The 22,446-nt window shown below is 35.2% G+C and overlaps 1 protein-coding gene across 1 annotated transcript in view; it reads left to right on the top strand.

The window, feature by feature from the left end:
- LOC149799562 (uncharacterized) overlaps positions 1 to 20,837 on the top strand; it is a 74,102-nt gene extending 53,265 nt beyond the window's left edge. Inside the window, exon 10 of the mRNA XM_089958891.1 lies at positions 6,060 to 20,837. Within this exon, the coding sequence (XP_089815017.1) occupies positions 6,060 to 6,499 (440 nt within the window). The 3' untranslated portion in view covers positions 6,500 to 20,837. The remainder of the gene's footprint in view (positions 1 to 6,059) is intronic.
- Positions 20,838 to 22,446: the final 1,609 nt, after the last annotated feature.

Raw genomic sequence — 22,446 nt, forward strand, 5'->3', positions numbered from 1 at the left:
AGTGCCAATATTGTGTTCAGTATGGCAGCCACAGCTGCCATCTTGAAAATCTTGTCATGACCATGCCTTCAAATTGGAAGGTCATATTGACATGGGGTTTCATCAGTAAACTTCTTGGTCCTAAATGAAAATGGTGCTGATCTGAGGGTCAATATGGCCTCCAGAGTAGCTGTCTTAAAAACTTGTTATAGCTACTCCTCCTTGATGGATGGTCATATAAACAGGGTTTTCACTAAACAACTTCTCATGATGGTCCTAAATGAAAAATGTTCCAAATCTCTGCTAGCCACAGCAACCATCTTGAAAATCTTGTTATGGCTAATCCTTGTGGATAAAAAGTAATATCGATATCAGAAGACTTCTTATGTCTAATTGGACTTAAATGAAAATAGTGCTGATGTCTTGTTTGGTATTGCTGCCACATTGAGTGGCCGAGTGGTCTAAAGCGCTTTGCATTACGGATCACTGCCATCTCACCTCTGTCTGCGTGGGTTCGAGTCTCGGATTCGGCCAATGTGGGTATGTGAGAAAGCTTGCCAGTAGCTTCTCAAGGGTCGGAGGTTCTTTCTGGGGATTTCCCAGGTTCTTCCTCCACCATTAATACTGGCCGCCATGTATAGCCTTTTGTGTGCAGAAACATGGGGTTAAACCCTACAACAACAACAACAACAACTGCCACAGTGGACACCTTGAAAATCTTTTTAAGCTTCCCAAATGGAAAGTAATACTGCCGCACGGTTTCATCAGAAGACTTTTATGATGTATCGTTGGTTTGGAATGAAAATGGTGTTAATCCGATGACCAGTATGGTTACATCCGTGCGCATCTTGAAAATATTGTTATTGCTACTCCCTCTGAATGAATAGTAGTATCAACATGGGAAATGTTTTAAACAATTTCTTACAATGTTAGTGGGTCATAATGGTGAATCAGACATTCATTATACCTACCGCATTTGCCTTCTTCAAGGTCTTATCATATTTTCTCCTCAAGTGAATAGGCATGGGGTTTTCGCTGAAAGACCCTTTATGATGTCTTTTTGATCGTAAAGGAAAAGATGCAGATCTGACTTCTATTATGACTGCACCAGTGGCCATCTTGAAAATCTAGTTATTACTGCTTCTTCTAGAGGGATGGTCATATCGACAATGTGCTTTCACCAAAAGATTTCTTGTGATGTTTAGTTGGTAATAAATGGAAAAGGTGAGAAAAGGTGCCATTCTGATACAGCATCCATAATGAAAATCTTGTTATTCTTACTCTTCCAAAATGGAAAGATATTTCACCATGGGGGGTTTCCACGAGAAGACTTCTTATCATGTTGTTGTTGTTGTTCTAGGGTTTAACGCCATTTTTCAGCACAAGATAGGCTGTACATGGCGGCCAGTATAACTGGTGGAGGAAGAACCCTGGAAAACCCAGGGAAGAACCACCGACCCATGAGAAGCTACTGGCAGGCTTTCCCATGTACCCACACTAGCTGAGCCTTGGACTCGAACCCATGCAGACATAGGTGAGATGGCAGTGATCCGGAACGGTGAGCGCTTTAGACCACTCGGCCTTCTTATCATGACTTCTTGCTCCCAAATGAAAATGGTTCCAAGATGACATTCATTTTGTCCACCACAGCAGCTGGTTTTGAAAATTGTGGTATCAGTGAAGAATATGAAAGATGATTTCAACAGTCCTCAGTTAACAGGAAGAAATGGTCTTATCTTGAAATCCTGGAAATTCTTTTCAGTCAGTAGTGTGTCAGTCCCTTTGAGGGACTCTTGTTTACAGAACCATCAAGAACCACTATAATTGGCCCATCCGTTTTGCTGACAAGGCAACTGACCAGGTAACTGTCGAACTGGATTTTTGGCCTTCTGACTTTGTGAAACATACGTTGACAGTTGTCCAGTCATTAGTACAGCCAGTGGACCCGACATCGTCATATCCAGTAGGGAAAGACCATATAACACCTAGGGACACTGGCACTTCTTCGTGGTTTGGTATGTTGTATGTGAACATGGAAGCAATGCTGAATGAGGGCAACCTCCACAGTGAGTACAGGGAAAACCTCAGACATCTCACTCTCATCAGACCATTGAAGGGTTGCAGCTAGTTTTAAAGTTACAGTTGAGGAAATTTACTGGATTTTAATTCTCTTCGACCTCGTCCAACCTCTGCATGTGAGTCAGGAGTATGAGATTTTTTACCTTGGTAGATGTTGAGGTTAAAACAAATTAGTGAGCTCTCCAGTTGTCTTTCGAACAAAATTTGGGAAATTCTAAAGCTTTTTCTCCATATGCTTTTAAAGTATCTTTTTCAGCATGGTGGTAGCATACACTTGGGTGCTTATGGAGTTGGTGTTTTGAGTGATGATTAAGACATTGTGGTGGTAAACAAGCCTACTTTACAGTCATGTAGCATTAATCACTGGGTGCTGAATGCAATATCCATGATGGTGCAGAATGCAGAGGTGATATCGCCTGGTTGAAAAATTGGGAAATGTTCATTTAATACACCAAGATAATCTTCTTTGTTGTATATGAAGCCTCATCACTCTTTGCCATTATGCTCTGGGGCATTTGGTTCACCATTGTTGTTCAGGGGCATTAGTGTTGCTTCTCAAATTATCTGTAGGTTTTAGACATATTGTTTGCAAATGTTACATTGCTGACAAGTGTCTTGTTTTTCTGTATTTGTCCCATATTTTGGACCCAAATACGGCTGTACATTTTTGTTATTAAAAATCCGCTTTTTATTTAAAAAACTAAATAAAAAATTTCATTGCAATTTTCTGTTTATAACCAGCATCAGGTTCCATTATGAGAGTAAATGTATCACATGGATATCGAGTTCTAGAATATGATTGGTTTATTTGAAATCGAGGCTATCATGTCAGTCTTTAACCACCATATTGAATTGTGCAGACAGTTGCCAATATCACTGTATCTCACCTTCATAGGATTCAACTTCTGATCATGTCAAACAAAAAGGAAAGCAGAAGATTCAAAATTTTCTAACACAAAGAAAAGAAAACAGAACTGGAAGGACAAATTTGACATCCTGTTTAGATTTGTGAAACCATCTAGTAAAGGAGGAAACCTTGTGTTTTGCAAACTGTGTAATTGTGATTTCGCTATTTGTAATGGAGGCATCAATGACAGCATGAGAAAGCTAATAAACATCAGCTAGCGGCTTCATCATCAACAACTCAGCCTAAACTTGCGATGTTTATAAATGCCAGAGAGAACCATGATGTAATACGATTGGAGTTCGGTTTACTTAATTTCTTTTAGAAATGAACCTTCCTCAGTTACTAGTGTTGCTGGTGATTTATTTTGCACAATTTTTTCACAGTAAAATTGCAAATTATTCCTTGTATGGTAGAAGGAAAACAGTTCAGTAAAAAAAAATCACACAGAATTCAGATCATCAATGAAAGATTGTACATTGGAATCGATAATGATTGAAAGAAGCAAGGTGTGGAAAAGCTTCTTATAAATAGCCCATATCTGTGCTCTGCATTCTTGCACCTTCTGAATGGGCACCCAAATGGAACAGTTAGTCAGTATTTTTGTACTCTGGGGTTGGCAGCTATGATATTAGGAAAACAAAATTTTCTCTTTCTGAAGCCTCTCAACAAACATCACCAGTGACTCAACAGTTCTACACCTCTACTGTCCACTAAGAATCTTCCCATTGGTGCCAGACTTCTCTTTTTTCATAGAGTTTGGATCTGCCTTTTTGTGCAGAATGAATGGGTGATGTGGGTGGTGGGGGCAGGCTTTGGATTTCATTTGTTCATCTCCCCATTTCAGACCTGCTAACTCTTATGATTTTGCCCTAAGTCTTGCAAAAATGACCCTTAAAATATGGACTTGTGGAATAAAAGCAAAAACTATGGAACTATGATTAGTGCCATACAAATCCAGATATTTGGCTCGTCTGTGTTTGATTTGGATCTGGGTTTCATATTACATTTAGTGGAGTTAGTCAGGGAACCCAGCTAATTTTATAGTATTACCTCAGATGCTTTAAACTGCCTATATTTTTTTCCTGCAAAGCATCTGCATGATCAAACTTGATTATAGAATTTTAAAAATATGGCATCCCACAAGCAATGAATGTTGAAGACTAAAGGGTAAAATAAGCCTCTTAAAAAGTGTTAATAATCAGTACAAAGATGAAAAAGGAATATTCATATTCTTGTGAATGAAAGCAGAAAGGGGCACAATTATATTTATTGGATATCATGTGTTGATTTGAGTATGTCTTATGGCAGGATATATGATTGCTGTCATGTGAAATGGAAAAAATTCCAACAATTACATCAAGTTAAGAGAGAGAGCAACAAGCCATTGAGCTGCATAGGGTTTGGTACTGAAGTTTGTGCAGCTGTATAGTGGTAAATAAGATCCATGTGTAATTTACAAACTTTGAAGTTGAACATAATGTTTACCATTGCTGCATGTTTCAAATACTGAACTTTTTAAATATGTTTACCTTCTTTACGATTGCAGTATTTATATTTTGTTACGCCTTACTGAAAACTGGTCAGGCTTGCAGAAAAAAATCAATTGCCTTACTGAGGCAGTCTTGTTAGGTTTGGCAGGTGTGCCATTTATGTTCTGCGATGGAGATCCTAAACAAATGGAGAAGGTCATTTCTTTAATCTTTAAAGTGGGTGGTTGAGAGAGTTTGCAAACAAAAGTTAACAGGTTTGGTTCAGATCAAACACATTCCTGGAGGACTGTATGTCCTGGTTAATTCTCTGTCAAGATGAGACCAGACTTGTCACTCCAAGTCGTCCCGTCACCTATAAATCTTTCATTGGATTAACACATTTATGGGGCATGTGATGTTAGATCTCTTATCAGTGAGGTGGACACGCAAGCTGCCCGCTTTCATCTATCCAACTGTAGACTGTGTGTCAATCATTCGGGATGCGCTTTGGGGCTATGCCTTCTCTCCAGCTGTTGTGAACCTGCTAATTATGAAAAAACATAAGGGACCAAACTTGCAAAGAGCTTCTGGTAGCTCCCACCCCAGATGCTTTGGTGAACACCGTAGCAAAATTCACTATGCTCAAACAATCCCATCCTGCTACATTCCTGCCTGGAAGACATCTCTGGTGAACAAGAAAGTCCTCCACCACTGAGAAGACTTTATGGGGGAAAGTGTTGGGTTTTCAGGAACTGGTGCAGAAACATGCCATTAAATGCCTTGATCTCTCAGCTGGCTAACTTTTCCACTGGTGTTTTAAAGGAGAAAAAGTTAACTTTTTCAAGTTTTTTGTCTCTAAGATCTTGCATTGAAGAGACAAGAATTGAATCTAGTCTGTCCAACTGATGTGTCCCAGACAACCACCAGACCCATCTGACATCATGGGTATAATGCATTTGTTGGATTTGCCCCAGAATATTTGCTTTGTAAGAAAAAGTCATTTTTTCTTATCAGGGTACATGACTGTCAATTGTACTGTCTTTAGGAGAACAGTTTATCTCCTTATAGGGAATCCAACCATTCTTTCCTCGAAAGGTGCACATGGTAAAGGTTGGATGCTTATGTGTTTCCTCCTCTTCTCTATTGACCTAATGTAAATGTTATGGGCAATGTAGTCGATGGAGAAAGTAAATATCGAGTAAATTATGTTTCTCTGACAATACATACCCAATCAGTTTACTGTTAAACTCTCCCACACATCCCCATAAATACAATCATCTTTGAATCGCTTTGCTTAAACTGGTAAGCAAGCAGTTAATTAGAGCCCACCTTGTACTGGAAAGGGGAGATAATGGGTAATTTCTTCCCTTTGTCTATATTTTATATAGATTTGAAACAGAAAAATCTCATCTTTCTGGGAGGGCTGGATTCACTAGGTAGTGAAGTTACCCAAATGTTAATGCAATCAGGTATGTATTCTCCGAGAAAAATAACTTGTACTTTTTTAAGCATTCCCGAGTTTCTTTCACCTTCAAAACTATGTGCAGTAATTGATAGTATAGTTTTTGAGTAGCCTGAGTTTAAACTGTGTTGTACAATTAATTAATGAATGTTCTTTTTTTCAGATAAGGAGGCCATGCTCTCTCAATCACGGCATGCAATTTTCCATGGAAAACCCGCATACTCGTCTCAAAAAACAGTTTCCAAACATCCAATTCATGGAGCCTCAACTCCAGCTACATTTCAGTTGTCAGGAGCAGTCCTTAGTTCATCTGGGAGTGGTATGCCTTTTTCTGCCAGCCAGATTTTGACTGCGCCACTTACTCACCTACAGGTAAAGGGTGGCAGTCTTGGGAAGGCAACCGCAGGAGTGCAAAATAAACTGAATTTACAGCCTGTGTCTGTCACTATACCATTTGTTGCTCAGACCAGTATTGGAGGGGCATTGGGAGGGGGTCATACAGCAGTGTTTATTACCAGTGAGGAAGCACAGAAACAAGGACTTCAGCTTCATTCTCACCCTGTGAGTCAGGTTGCAGATTCGGCACAGCGTCCTCAGTCATGACAGCTATGGGTCCAGAGCTGCCAGACACCAGAGAATGTGATCTCTTAGCATTTGTAGTAATTGAGACAAGTACTGACATTACATGGAAAAGATTCACACCTTTCCTTCATGATACCCTTCTCGAACATTTTGCCTGTACGTAGTGATAGATAATTTGTTTGTCTGTGATACTGCAGGCACTGAAATGGAAAATTTTACCAGTGAAATGAAAACATTGCAAGAATGAATGTAAAGAAAATGACGAATGCATTTTCAGAAGCACAAATTCAGAATGTTGAACAGTGAATGTTAAATGAAAACAGAATGGCGAGCAACTGCGTTTCATAGATTTGAAGAATGGTTATTTTTAGTCAAAATTTCACTAATGCCCTTAAATTGCCATGGTTGAAAGCCCTTATTCATATTCATGGATCAGATCGTCGACACAATTTTTCACTCCCTACGATTCTTGACATTGTTCCTGTCAACATAAATATAACAATAGCCACTGATGGTTGTATATGAAAATTTATTTAAAAAAAGAAATATTAATAAAATTTGTTGACAAACACTTTACAACTATATTTTTTATATTTATTGCAGTTGCAATTTTTTTATATTATTAATTCTAAATTCAGTTCTGTGTTGGCTTTTTATGCACATGCCTTTTTCTTAAAGCTAATGTGAAGAAATCATTAGTTCTGTCCATTTAATACTCTAAAACTGAAAACCTAACTTTGGTAAATGTATTTCTGTTTTGTTTCAAATGAGTGCAAATGAAAGGAGACAAAGAAACAATAAGCACAAAATCAAAATGCATTTCTGAGACAACAAATGAAGAATAATTAAATGATAACTGAAATGCAATCAGGAATGTGAGATAATAACTGAAATACCAATGTGAATACAAGTTGATAACTGAAATACATACGTGAATGTGAGATGATCACTGAATGCATATGTGAATAGAAAAGGAATGAAATGAATTTGGAATGCATTTCAAATGCAGGTGAAATGCTGATGAAATGCAAACAAAATGTTGATTGGGTAAAATTACCTTTTTCAGGGGTCTGTATGAATGAAAGATCTGTATTGGTGAGCCACAATGAGTCTTAATATGAAAGACTTGCAACAGATTCTGGATTTGATTCTGCATCAATCCAGTCATATTTTTTTCTCATTTTTTAAACCAATTGTACCAGTATTCTCTGATTGTTTCACATACCAAAGTCAACTTAGCTCCAACTTGTATCCATGTATCATCAGTTGTCTAAGTACAATATTTATGGACTCCAACCATTAACTCAGTCATGTTTTATACTTGGTTCCACTTTATGTAGTAAAACATACATTATCCAGGCATAGTGACATGGATTTATCATCATACAGACTAATGGAGTGTCCCTGACTGCACCATTTAATGTGCATCAAAATTTTCATTTATCATGACAAGCAGTTGTTTGGGCAAGAGTTATATGGCCAAGAATTATTTGGGCAAACAATTATCTTGGCAACAGGACAAAAAATTTCTGTGCAAACAATTATCCAGGAAAACAATTATCTTGGCAAACAATTATCAGGACAAAAAAAATTCTGTGCAAACAATTATCCAGTGTAAAAGATCTATGCTAACATTTATCTGGTCAGACAGTTAGAATGGCAAACATTTATAGGGGCAGGCAGTTGTCTGGGCAAAATCCATGTTCCCCTATGTCTTCATAATCTAGGTTTTACTGTAGGATATTTATTGTAAGAATCATGTTTTTGATAGTTGGATTGATAAAATTTCAAACTGAAATCTAGTCTGTATGATATTGTTTCAATGTAATATGCTCAATATCGCATGGTCTGCCATAGTTAATTTTTTCTAGCATGATGATAAACCCATGGGTTTCTGGTGCAAGCTTGCTTTCCTGGCAGTAGCAGAACTGTCACTTGATACTGCTCTTTTGACATGGAAACTGGTGAATAAAGAGTCCTGAAGCAAGCATAAAGTCAAGAAGGTGAATGCATTTGTATTAAACAGGAACTTTGAAGACAAATTTTTGATGGACATTAATAAAGTATATGTTATAGTAGCCATGTAAGCACCTGTACAAATTGTAAATAAAATAGTAACTTTTGTTCAAAACTCTTGACGAGTAATTTGTCCCTTAGTTGTATTCACAAAACTTAAGACAAAAATTATTGGTTGCTATGGACTTCTTCAGTTGGCATCTTGGCACTAAATTGGGTAAAGAAAAAATGATGTTGGGTCTTGTCGTACAGTGCAGGAGTAGTATATTGTGACATCATCGCTTGTGACATTCAGTCCAGTTTTCATGGGAACACACCTTTTTGTTGGCCTAGCCTAAAAAATTCAATATGCTTTAACATTAATATTGTTTGGATTACGTGGCATTTATGTGATGATTTCCAAGGTATCTTGATAAATGAGGGGTGAAATAAAATGGATATTACCAGTTTAAAGGTATTTGTAATCAAATTCAAAGAAACAACACCCACTGCTAAAAGTCAGTACTGAATGCCTACATGACTTGTACGACTAGTACTTTAATTTGCATACCCTTTTGGCCATTATATGGGATTTTTTTTTTTTTTTTTGTAGTGCTTGGTGTTTTATGGCACAGTGACACTTTAAAGGTTATATTGTGCCAAGGAATGTAAAGTGCCTTGGCTAAGGATGCTAACTGAGAACTGATTTAGGTCGATCCAGTTGTGGGATTCAAACATGCCTCTTTAGGTCACAAATTAAATGCCTTAACCACTGAGTGATTGTGGTACAACATAAATTCTGAATTTCTTTTGATGTCATCTCAGGAAATGTGAACACACATTTCTTGAGGTGGAGTCCAAAAGGCCATGTAACAAATTTATTATCTTGCAGAACTCCATTTAAAAAATTTTGAATCAGCGATTCCTAGTGATCTTAGTCATGATACCAAGACAATTTTTTATCTTAATTGGATTGTATCCGATTCTTAGCACCAGTGCATAATATGAGTATTTTCTTCTGTTATTCTATATTCCACACACCATACATATGGAGGGTTTATTTAGCGCATTCATCCAGTGACCTTACAGCATCTCACAAATTTCATCTCTACTCAGTATTCTGTAAAGGACTTCATCATTGAACTCAGATTGGTTAAGAGGCTTTACGTATCAAATTTGGTTATGAGGCTTTACATACCAAATTTGGTATGAAGCTTTCCCTGTTTTTCTGGTAAAATTGTAAGTAGCTTTTGAAGGACTTTATGCAATGAAGTAAAATTTGGTATGATGCCCTACATAAAGAAGATATAGGGTTAAGCTTCATTTTCATCAATATCAGGGTTACATTTAAGAAGTTATGGCCCCTGTTTGACTTTGACCTTTGCTTTTAATGTTCTGTATGCATAGAATAACTTTTGGAGGACTACCTGCATTGAAATCAAGTTCCGTTTGAGATTTTACAGTAAGAAAACCTTGCTCAGACTTGTTTTTCACTGTATTTCTGCAGAATTTTATGGAGTTATTCTCCCTGTGCATTCAGCTCAAAAAGTTGTAATGCAAATAAGATATTACCAGAAAATAGTAAGAATCAAACTTGGCTTAGATCTTCTTAATGTAATAACTCGTATCATTTTTCATTGAACTTGGCACTTTAATTACATCATATTGGTATCTGCTTTATGAGGCTGTTACACATTTCTAGTTCATTATGATTACAATAAAAACTTTAGAAAAGAAGGAAATTCAGTTTTATAATTACATAATTATGTTCCACATTATTAAAATTGCAAACCAGCAACATCTGCCGTCATGAAGTTTGCTTTCCAGGAATGCTGATTATCATGAAAACATCGCCTGATTTTCTAGACACCTTGGTAGTGTTCAAGTCGAAAAGTTAAGATACACAGACACATGCATTAGCATTTATGATTTAGAGGCCAAGAAGGAGAAATAACAACAAATTAGTTACTTTTGCAAACAGTCTATATTACCCCATCCTCCCAATAGGTGCCCTTATTATGTTGTAAACTTTGTTAACCAGGTTTTATGGTCCTTTAATGATAATTTCAATTTGCTTTATGCTGTTGATTAAAGTAGTTTTCTAATGGAATACATTGTAAATCCTAAAATGTAATAAAAGTACATTTCAATGAAAATTCTTGCTTTTTCTGAAATCGATTTAATTGGTATCTTTGAAATGAAAAATATAGATGTCTGTAATGTTTTGATTTAGCTTCATTTTTGTTTTGGCTCCATATTCATGAGATTATCTTTAATCTTGACACTCGAACTGCTGCTTCAAGACTCGAAATATAAACACCGTGTAATTTGTGCAGATAGTTTTTGGCATTAGTTACTTCCCTTCAGCAATCATTTCTTATGTTCACTTAGCTGATCATTAAAATAAAAAGGTTTCCTTATTTCTTAGTTAAATTTAAATTTTCACATTTTTCAGTTAAAAAGAAACTGTTCAAATTTCACTTATTACAGACATGCTGGAGGGCAGGAATGTACAAAGGGAGAAAACTCTTGGAGCATGCCTTTTTGTCACTGAAATTTAGCATGCATAAAAAAAACAAAATTAGATAAAATCATGAAAATCATATATACTAAGGAAACTTTTTAAGTTTGGATTTTGAGATTAAGTTTGAGTTGAAATTTACCCCCACCCATTGATAATACAGGACTTGATTAGCTTCAAGAAGTAAAGGTTCTTGAATACTAGTCAGAATTTCACCATCGAATTGCATTAGTAAAGGATGTTATTTCTAATTGTCATATCGCTGCATCTTTTCATAATGAGCTTCCACTCCAGTGTACTAGTTTGCACATGTGATTATGTTGTTTTGCATATGGATTTATAAGTGAGTATATATAATACCTACTTTATAAGGCTATTTTAGTGTTCAAATAATACCTACTTTATAAGGCTGTTATAGTGTTCAAATAAAATGTATTCATGCCAGCAGTAGCATTTACTGGATTCCTCTTTCCTTTAGCGGTAAGTACCCATGCAGAATAGCACACTGCAGTGGAACCTCAATATGAATAGCTGTTGAGATGCTGCAGTTGGAACTTTACCTAATGTACTAATTAGAAATGGCTAAAAAATGAACAGTTATTTTTGTGTGACTTGTACCATATATATTTGTTTACAAGTCGAGTCCATTTACAAACAACATAGACCCACTGGCAGATTAGGGTCTGTATTGTTTGTTTTACTGATTACTCCTTGCAAACTGCATGGACTCAGATCAGGTTTATTTTGCAATGGCAGATCTGGGTTTGTGCATTTGGCATTTGGAATTGATTTTAAACCATTATATATAGTATATTTCTTTAACTTTTTTTACACAATTAATTCTAAATGTGATACCATTTAGTGCTGTGGTTTCTTTACATATATTTTTTGAAAATAATCTTGTTAACTGAGTTACTACAGGCAATGCAAATGCCTCATTATTTGAAACTGCTTGTTGTAATCAAACATGCTACGCATTAAGGAATAGCATAATGTCTGAAAGTACTGCCTGGTGTTCCGAATGTATGAACTGTCTTCTCGGATTACCAATGTGTAAAGCTGGACAGCTGCAAACAGCATAAAAAGGTTCATCATTTTGCAATACATAATCATGGTTTTGGATGTTTATGTTTGGGCACATGTTAATTTGAATATGATGTATCTTATTTAGTCTAAAATTACTGTGGCCACATAACAGTATTTAAATACTGTTTTCACTTGAAATTGTCAGTCTTGTTTTTTTATTTATTTGTAATTTTCCAAAACTCCACTATGACACTTGTGAAATTAATATTCACAATTTCAGAATATATGGATTTCCTGGGCATTATGCATGTACAAAACTTTGTAAACATTTATTTTCTTTAGAGGATGAAATTTAAAATCTATGGACCTTATTGAAAACAGACATCCGTGCATAAATAACCTTGTAGCTGATTTGATAAGTGAACTTGTTTCCTCTTGATAAGAAAAATTGGTAAAGTGTTACATTTAAAAAAACTTATTTAACTGTATTTAAACATCATGAACATTACTAAAAGATTCGGCAATATAGACATTATGCGCATTTTGTTATTCTTCACAGAATATGATAGTGTGTTGTAATAAGGTGCTCTAAATTCAGCGTGTGGGTTTAGAAAATCTCTTACTTGGCTTATGAGATATATATTGTATGAAATAAGTTGAATAATTTTCCAAAGGTTTCTTGTAGTGAGTGGCATATTGTTTTATACAACAGGTTACATAAATTTTGTGCAGCTAGCAACTGTTATATTATTATTACACATATGGAAGGAATTTCATAACTGATTTGTTAATTGATACTTCATGGTGTTATGCCACTGTATGACATATAATAATGTAGGACATGATGCTATTGGAAATTGAATGCAGTTTCTGTATTGTTACAGAAACTAGATTCTTGGGCTGTTAATTTGCACACATATATTGATATTTTCATTAATTTCTTTTCCGAAAAAGAAATTTAAATTTATTAAATTGCCATTCCAATGACTAAGAACCATTATGTAATCTCTCTATAGCCAACAGCTCACATCGTAGACACATATCTGCTGGTAGAGTATGTTATGGCAGATATGGGTCTGGGGTGTTTGCAGATTGACTGGTGTATACATAAGGAATATGGTATTTAATCTCAGTGAAGGACCTTATCTGTGCTTAATTTAACAGATCATTATATATTGTTGTATTTATGTGAATATCTTAGTACTTGATGTTCAGTTTGAGAAAATATCTTGAATATTCTCATATCTTAAAGCTGTTTGTCTTAATTAGATATAATTTTCTTAAATTATGAATAAATGAAAGTAGCATACAAATTTGTACAGATGTGAAAATTGTAAACTTTACAAAGATGAAAATACTTTTTATTTCAGAATATATCATGTTATTAATTTCTTGTTCAGTATATCATTATTCCTACATTTCGGAATATCTATTGAAATTGTGATACATCATTTCATGTTAGTGCATCTGTTGAGTAAACTTTACTCAGCACGTAATTAGATACATTATAGTTTGCCAGATATATTTCAGCTTGCCCTTTCTTTTTATCCTTCCATTTTCATATTAGTATGCATGAAATGACCAAAACAACATGAGGCATAACAATATCACATCACTTTGTACTTTTTACTAAGATATTGATGTTAAATTTTCAGTGTAAAGTGTGCATAATTTTACTGAAGTTTTATAATTAAGAATTGTTGAAATTACATTTGAAATTTTCATGTACATAAACTTTTACTGTGCATTGATTTCATTCATCAAATAATCAATAATCATTTTGTCTGATATTTGCTGATGACATTTTTATGATAGAGTATCTATATCACAGGTCATTTACTGGTATAAATAATGTACATTTTATATGACAGTTCTTGACAACCAATGTGTAAATGACCTACTTATCAGTAAACATAATTGCCATAAATATATTTAATAATTCATGGATGCAGCAGCATGACAAAATTAAAGCTTCATGGACAGTATGTGCAATACAGTCGTTAGTATAAATATTTAGAACAGCATCATAAGTGAAATTTTTTTAAGTTGATGGCAAGTTTTGAGGAAATAGTGGTTTCAACAAAAGTTATTGAAAATGACTCCATGCAACATTCAGTAGAATACGAATAAATTCTGTTTTCATCGTTTTATACATTTTTAATCAGTACATCAATGTTTGTTTATTGAAAATACTTACACAAATGACCATTTCACAGAAAAAGGGGGTCCTGTTTTGACAAGTTGTCTAAGGCACTCTCCTTTACACTTTTGTCTGACTGGGTTTGAGTCTCAGTCTCGGCCAGTGTGGGAATGTGAGAAAGCTTGCCGCTATTATCCCATGGGTTGGTGGTTCTTTCTGGGGTTTTCCTGGGTCCTTCCTACGCCAAATATACTGCCTGCCATTTATAGCCTATCCTGTGTTGAAAATGACCTTAAACCCATAACAACAGTATCACATGGAAGTTTATTAGTTGAGTTATTTGTCAGTAGTGCAAGCTTTCCAACAATTTTATACAAGTTCTCATTATGGGCAAGACATATACTTTTTACCTTCAAGTTGTTATCATGAAATGATTGCGTTAAAAAACAAATTAATACTGGCTTACTTGTCTCAATTTAGTTTGAATTTAAGTTTAGTCGTTTACAACAAAATTAAGTTTTTAGACCAACACATTGATTTAATAGAAAATCTCTCACTGTGCAGTCAGACTGAGGTAATTCATATTTGATTACTTGACTGATTCATTTTCAAAGTAAATGACTCATTTGATCATGTGCACCTAGTAAAATTAAAAAAATAATGTAACCTCCACCTTACTTCGCTGTTATATTTTGTATATATTTATCAACATTCGTTGTTTAAAAAAGGATGTAGATTTATTTCATGCATGATTTATTCATCTTTTTCCACTTTTAAAAGCCACTCTAATTTTAAATGTCTTAAAAATACTATTAAATATGGATGTAAATATTTACAAAATTTAAAAAGGTTTGCTCTAAACCAAAATACTTAGAAATCCTATTTAAAATTTGATCGATAGGATCACATTACATTGATTCCAATTGAAGCTGCAGCGTTTACCAACACTTTGAAACATGTACACAGTTTGCAGCAACTAAAGCAATGTTTTAATAGAACCGATTTGGAACTCAACTTTTTGTGTGATCTCTCCGTTTGGCTTATTTTGACTAGTAGATATTTGTATGTAAACCATTGACAATGTGCATGCTGTACCTTGCTCAAACTGATTGTTTCACCTACTGCATGTCTTTACCTTTTATTACGACAGGATCCCATTTAAAAGACTTGAAATTGCTTTGAAAGAATCAGACAATTTGGGTAAAACATCCATACGATCATCACCATATTGTTTTGCACTGCTGCATGTATGTAGATGATAAAATGGATTTACTAGACATGCTAACAACAGGTTTACCATATGAATATTTATTTACGATTTTCCCTGATTTTGTAGATGTTTACAGGCAGCCAACGAAAATAAGCTGTTTACGAATGTAAATGTTGTAGCCTTAGAGCCCCAATGCCACTGTTACGTGCAAAAAGTTGTATGTGCCAGATCATCTGAATAGTACTGAATTTTGAAAGATATTTGACCTAAACATCGTTGGGTTCCTTTAAAACCAGATATTATAAACATCTCATAACATTATGAGCCTAGTAATTTATCCCTCAAACTGAGAGATCCTGCCATTTCCACATGTGTATGCATTAATCTGATGTTGATTGACAGCATCTGCGGGTCAACCGATTTCAGTTGAAAGCTGGCACAAGATTTGATGACGTCTCCATTGTAAACATAAAAAGCTAACACCACGCTATGTCACATTGTCAACAGACCAGGATTGAATGTCATTTGTGGCAGAAATAGATGTATTTGCTTATCATCAGCAGTGAAAATATGAATAGTAACAGTAGCTGGACGTAAAATGCATGTTGTCTTTTACTGCAAATGAGCACAAGTACAAAATTTAGACCATCCTGACTGAATATTTTTTTTAAAACCTGAAAGAAATTGAATAGGTTGAATTTTTTTACACTGAGAGACCTTTTAGTAGATGTTTGACATTGTATATAAAAAAATATAAATTTGGTTTTGCAGAATTTCATAACATAAATTATGCAATAGTGGAGGCAGCTTTGTTGGGAAAGTGGCTGCTATAGGACCTTGTACAAAGTTGTTGATGCTGCAGGCTTAGAAAACATAATATATTTTTTCATAGAAAATAATGAAATTATAGCTCAAAACATGTTTCTCCAAATAATGCCAAATTTAGAATCATCAATAGGGATTTGTTTGCAGGGAAAGCAAAACTGTGATTCAGAAAATTCAGAATTGTCATATTTTGCAAGCTGACATTTTAGATTTATTTAGACTTGTATAACAGTTATCTACTGCAAACATATAGAACCAAGATCTGTCATGACACATTGTGTTGAGAATTGGGGTATTTACTGCCAGGACATAATATGCTGGGGATCAGGGTCTGTACTGCAGATCTGTCACCACACAATGTAATGGGGAACAGGGTCTGTTCTGCTGATCTGTCATGACACACAATGTGCTGGGGATCAAGGTCTGTTCTGCAGATCTGTCACAACACAATGTTATGGGGAACAGGGTCTGTACTGCAGATCTGTTATGAAACTGCTGGGTATCAGTTTGTTCTGCATATCTGTCGTGACTCATTGTGCTGGAGTTCAGGATCAGTACTGCAGATCCGTCATGACAGAATTTGCTCGGGATAAGGATCTGTACTGCAGATCTGTCATGACACTGCTGGGGATTTAGGGTCAGTTTTGCAGATCTGTCATTTCACATGATGTGTTGGGGATCAGGGTCTGTGCTACAGCTCTGCCACAACATAATGTGCTGGGGGTTAGGGTCATCAAATTATTGTGATATCAACAGGATTATGTTGTAATAACAGTCACAGGGTTGAGGAGAGTTCAGAATGTCATGTTTACATCCATGGTCTATTTCTATCAGAAAAGGACCACTCCCGTGGTCTAGTGGTTAGAGTGTCCATTTCGGAAGCAGGAGGTCATGGGTTAGAACCCTGTTCGAGTCATACCAAAAACTTACAAAAATGGTACTAGGTGGTCAGCATTAAGAGGTTAGTGTTAGGACTGGTTGGCCTGGTGTCAGGATAATGTGATTGGGTGGGACATCATGCTTCATATCTGTGGCATGATGCCTCAGTGCTAGACATCCCAATAAACTGCCACACTGCAGACATCGTAGTGATATGACTGAAAAATTGTTAAAGCTATGTTAAAAATCCTAATTACACACACACTCTCAGAAAAGAGCAATTCAGGTTCCAGTTGATTATAGACCTTAAACTGCCAGCACATTATACCACAACAGATCTGGGTTTATGCAACTCGGGATTGGGTTTGTCTTGCACACAAGCAGTTATCATCATTTTTTTGTGTGGGTCATATATGACTTATAATACAAGTCACATGGGCCATGTAGTCATTCAACACCAACTATTTCAGTAATGGGTGTCATTTTTTTAGAATTTGATTTTGCATATCTTTAAGTGGCAAGTATTCACTTCATTTGGATTCCTATGCATCCATATTTCTCTGGAAGGTCATTATTTAGATGCCCCTAGAGGTGCATATGGCAAAATCGATGTTAAAGTACATAGACATTTTTGGACGAAAAGAACCTAAAGCTGTGATCAGTACAATCCAGATTGAATGTTGCGTGCTGTGATGCCACAGTGAAAGCTATGCATATTGATAAACAAATTCGTACTACCCTCAATTGCGACGATTCCACTCAACACGCTCTTATTTTTACCCAAGTTTCGTACATGGCCACCATTATAGAAGTCCACAGCGATAGATAATTTTCATCTGGATGTTTATTGGTGAAAGTGAAGGTGCAGATCATTCAATAATCTAAAAGGACAATTTATATTCGATTTAAAATGAGTTAAATGCGCATGCATGACCCATGTAACTTGCACTATAGCAACATTTCTGACTTGAATGCTTCAGGCAGTTTTAAGGTTTAGTAATACTTATATACAGATTGTACATTTTCAAAGATTAAAACAAAATTGGTTGTTTAGGCTAGTTTCCTGCAGATAATTTATTCATAATTTATGTAACATAATCATGGTATGTACAAACTGTTCATAAGTAAGTGCATCTGCATATATGAGTTGGTTTCATTCTCAGAGCTTTTGTTCAACAGACCTAGGACACAATGATTTTGTCTCACCTGTATTAGTATGGGAAGATACAGGTGTAACTCTTTTTGGCAGCAGTGGAAATGGTGACTTGTTACTGAATGTTAATGTGTTATGTTGAAATATTTGCAAGTCAGACATCAGATGTTAGCGAGGCACATGGTTCCACATAACACACGTTTTTCCTAAATTTGTATGTAAAATGACATTTCACTTATTGCGCTTAATGTTATTGTTTTGCTTGCACAACATAATTATGATTTGACATCTGTAATTGTGTCTGATTTTGATCTGACATATCTGTCATCTGATTATGATTTGATAGATCTGCAGTCTTGTCTGATTTTGATTTGACAGATCTGTAATTATGTCTGATTTTGATTTTTAATGTTTCTCAATGTGCTTGATGTCTTCAGTATTTTATAAAGAAACAATAATCAGTGATGAAAATGTCAGATTTAGAAGGAAAAGATAATATATGTATTGTTTGATTCAAATTTTAAAATGTTCTCCTGTCAAACATTTCTTATATTACTGGACAAACTCCACTGGTAAGAATTTGCAAAATGTACATTATGACTTACAGGATTGCATTCATCAGTTTTTTGTCGGGACAGATAGAAGCAGCTTCTCTTTATTTCCTTTCTTCAAACATTAAATTGGTAAAATCACATTTGGTGACAATGCCAAGAATAAATATACTGTTCGGTGGTATTTATGATTACAGACCATCATGAAAATGCATGGACTGTTGATTGTAATCGTGCTGAATTTTCTCCACAATGTGAAATATTAATTTGAATTGTACAATTTTCAGAAGTACATTTTAGGGAATACGGCTTAAGAAGCAAATTCATACAAATTTGAGTAATTTTCAAATCCAATTTACACAAAAAAGAAAGAAATATCTGAATTAACTAATTTGATGAAAATGTAACTATACTAAATACTATAGCTACCAGTGACTAAACAGTCAGAGACTTGCCACTCATCTGCGATCTTGGCACAAAAAGGTTTACAGTTGCAGAGGCACAAGTTGCAGCAGCATTGCAATTAAATTATGTTGTTTTTAAAGTTTACATGTATAATGTAATGTAACCTCATCAGTATTAAAAAAATACTTCTTACACATTGACCTGTGTAAATGTGCAGCCAGAATATTCCCAAGTTTGTATAGTGCTATTTCACCTGTTAATTATCTTTTGACATTGAAAAGCCTCACTTACCCTTGTTAAGTAAATGAATGAGGCACCAGGAACTGATTAAATTTAAGCTTATTTGGTTGACATATATCAAGAAACATTTTTTTAAAAACCATGTTGAAAAAGATGACAAGGATTGTACTGCTTCATGAATGTATTAATAGCAGGAAAATTTATAACGTCAGTTTAGTCAATTTCTTGAAGATCTTGCCCATTTTTCTGATAAAAATTGGATGCAACCAAGAATAAATTTACGTTTTGGAGCACAAATTATACATTAAACACAACCTTCATTTTTTAAATCAGTCTTCACAAAATTTAACAAACTTTAGCATATAAATTTGTAAAAAGTTTGAGGATTAATTAAGTTTCTATGTTGATAATGGGGAATAATACAAGTTAGCACCAATGTTTTGTTTACTTGGTGTAATGGGTGAATTAATTGTCCTGTATGTAATTACACTGAACAGATTGTGTACGAGACCTGTAAGCCTTAGAAATAATTTTCAGATTAAATATTGATTTCCCCATGATGTGTTACAGAGCTGCAGTTCGGACAAGAGGCAAAGTTGACATGTTGGGAAATTTTTTTTTAATATAGTGCTATAGCATATTTTTTGGCTACATCATGCTGAAGAAAAGGTGCCAAGTGCCTTTTGCCAAAACACACCAAAGCAGCCATTTGTATGGAGAGTATGATAACGTCTGTGCCTGTAAAAAGAACCATCTTTTGCTGAATTGTTGAGATAAATTTTTTCATTACAGGTCTGAAACAATATATACATCACTTGAACCAAATTTAAGTAATGTTGCTGTGAGATTCTTATTTTGAAGAGATGTTATAATATATCGTTTATTAACATCTCTGTTGTTGAGCCTCTTCACTTGTAGCTGGTAATTGCAATCATTACCATGTTATTTATATATAGTTAATATATAATGGTAGTTAGATAATTTATGTGAATTTGATTTGTAAATAAGGTCTATGATTTTATAAATCACTTAGTTTTTGTTACTTATGTCATGAAGAGATTGTGTCATAATGTGTTTATATCGTTCTCATTCACAAAGCAGCTGTTTTCCATGTGAAATAGTCGTAGCTTCTTCTCTTGTACGAGTAAGGGAAGAACTTCACATCGAAATGAATAATCATGATGCTTCATTTGCTCATCTGTACGTGATTTCTCCATGATTTTTTGTTCCATCAGGGATGTTGTCATAATTGAACCTTCTATCATTTTCTTTGTACCAAAATGACATTTTTATCATATGCAGTCTTTTAAAGACGGACTTAGCTGCACTTTTCATTCATGTTACCTCACATTTCCAATATTGACAATTCTATATTGGATACATTACTAATGAAATAAATTATACATACCTTAAATCACTGTATGTGGAAGTCTCTTTTTTCAGTGAGCAGCAATTCTCCCAGTATCTCTCAAAATTTCAGACAAATTGTTTTTGCAGGTGTGTGTATGATTTGGATTTTTAGCGTAGCTTTAACATTTTTTCAGTGATATTACTACAATGTCTGCAGTGTGGCAGTTTATTGTGATGTCTAGCACTGGGGCATCAAGCTGCAGACATGTTGCATCATGTCACAACACTAACCTCTTAAAGTTTTGGGTATGACTTGGCTGGGGTTTGAACCCGCAGCCTTGAGCATCTGCTCTAACCACTAGGCCACCGGAGTAGATTTTTGGCAGGTTATGAAAAACGTCATAATGACATATATTACATCACTTAAGCTATTAGTTGGTAGTTTTACTATAACGTGTCAGTTAAGCTTACAACAGTGTCTCCCATGGGAAAGCATGTGCTAAATGATAATTTTGCCTGAGGCCATGGCATCACCATTGCACACCTATAATGCCCTACATTACAACATGATTCCTGTTATAAAGTGAGTATGGTCATGATTCCATTTCATAAGGTGGTAGTAAGATTGTATGCATCAAGTACTTCATTATAAGGTGGTCTTGCTTTAAGATAGCGTACTCTGTGGTTTCCAAAGGCAGAATTATAATGAGGGATTAGTGTATTCACTATGTCACATTGAGGCAGCTCACCCGGTCTGTCCTGGTTAGTTATCAAACCCTGGATCTATGCATTGCTACCACAAACTGAGCTATCTTGCTTTCCAGATATAGGCATATAGTTTCATGTCTTTGATCCTCAGTTTCTTCTCTAAATCAAGTACAGTTTTTGGTATTTAATACACCAGCTCTCCTAGCATTACCACCAACCACCTTAAATAGTCTCCACCACTTCTAGTTGTGCTTTACTTCAGGGGTCTCAAACACGGGGCCCACCAAGCTGTGGCCTGCAAAATGATTAGCACTACAAGAGATCACAAAGGTGGTGCCATAAAAAAATGTCCTCATGTGGCCATCCTGCTAGTTTGAGACCAGCAACAATCCATTCTTTATTATATCTCACCTATACTTCCAGTTTGAACCATTTGTGAAATGGTTGATTTATTGAATAATTTACATGCAAATGAAAAGCAGTTCCCAGTTAGGCATTGATTATCTTCCTTTGTAGTTATTTATGTTAAATACCTAGTTATCCATTATTTTATCCATGAAAAATAAATTGCCTTCATTCCCCATACATATTTCTGAAATTGTAAATACCTTCCGTTTTCTTCTCTAATTCAGAAGTAAACTGATAAAGGGTTAAAAAGACTTGAAGACGAGATCTCTGATTTATTGACACAGGAAACGCTGCAGCTGTGTATTAAACTATTCAAATATCACTTTTTAGAAGAACTTAAGAATTGATTAAAGTTGGGAATTGTTTAAAATTTATTAACTTCTTAGCAAATATCAATGATTTGTGTGCGTGTGATTTGCATTTTTTTAACGTCGCTTTAATAATTTTTCCGTCATATCACTGTGATGTCTGGCACTGGGCATCATACTGCAGACATGTAGCATGATGTCCCACCCAGTGACATTATCCTGACACCAGGCCGACCAGTCCTAACACTA

The sequence above is a fragment of the Sinohyriopsis cumingii genome, chromosome 5 (assembly GCF_028554795.1).
Source record: "Sinohyriopsis cumingii isolate HCF-2022 chromosome 5, ASM2855479v2, whole genome shotgun sequence".
Classification (NCBI taxonomy): domain Eukaryota; kingdom Metazoa; phylum Mollusca; class Bivalvia; order Unionida; family Unionidae; genus Sinohyriopsis; species Sinohyriopsis cumingii.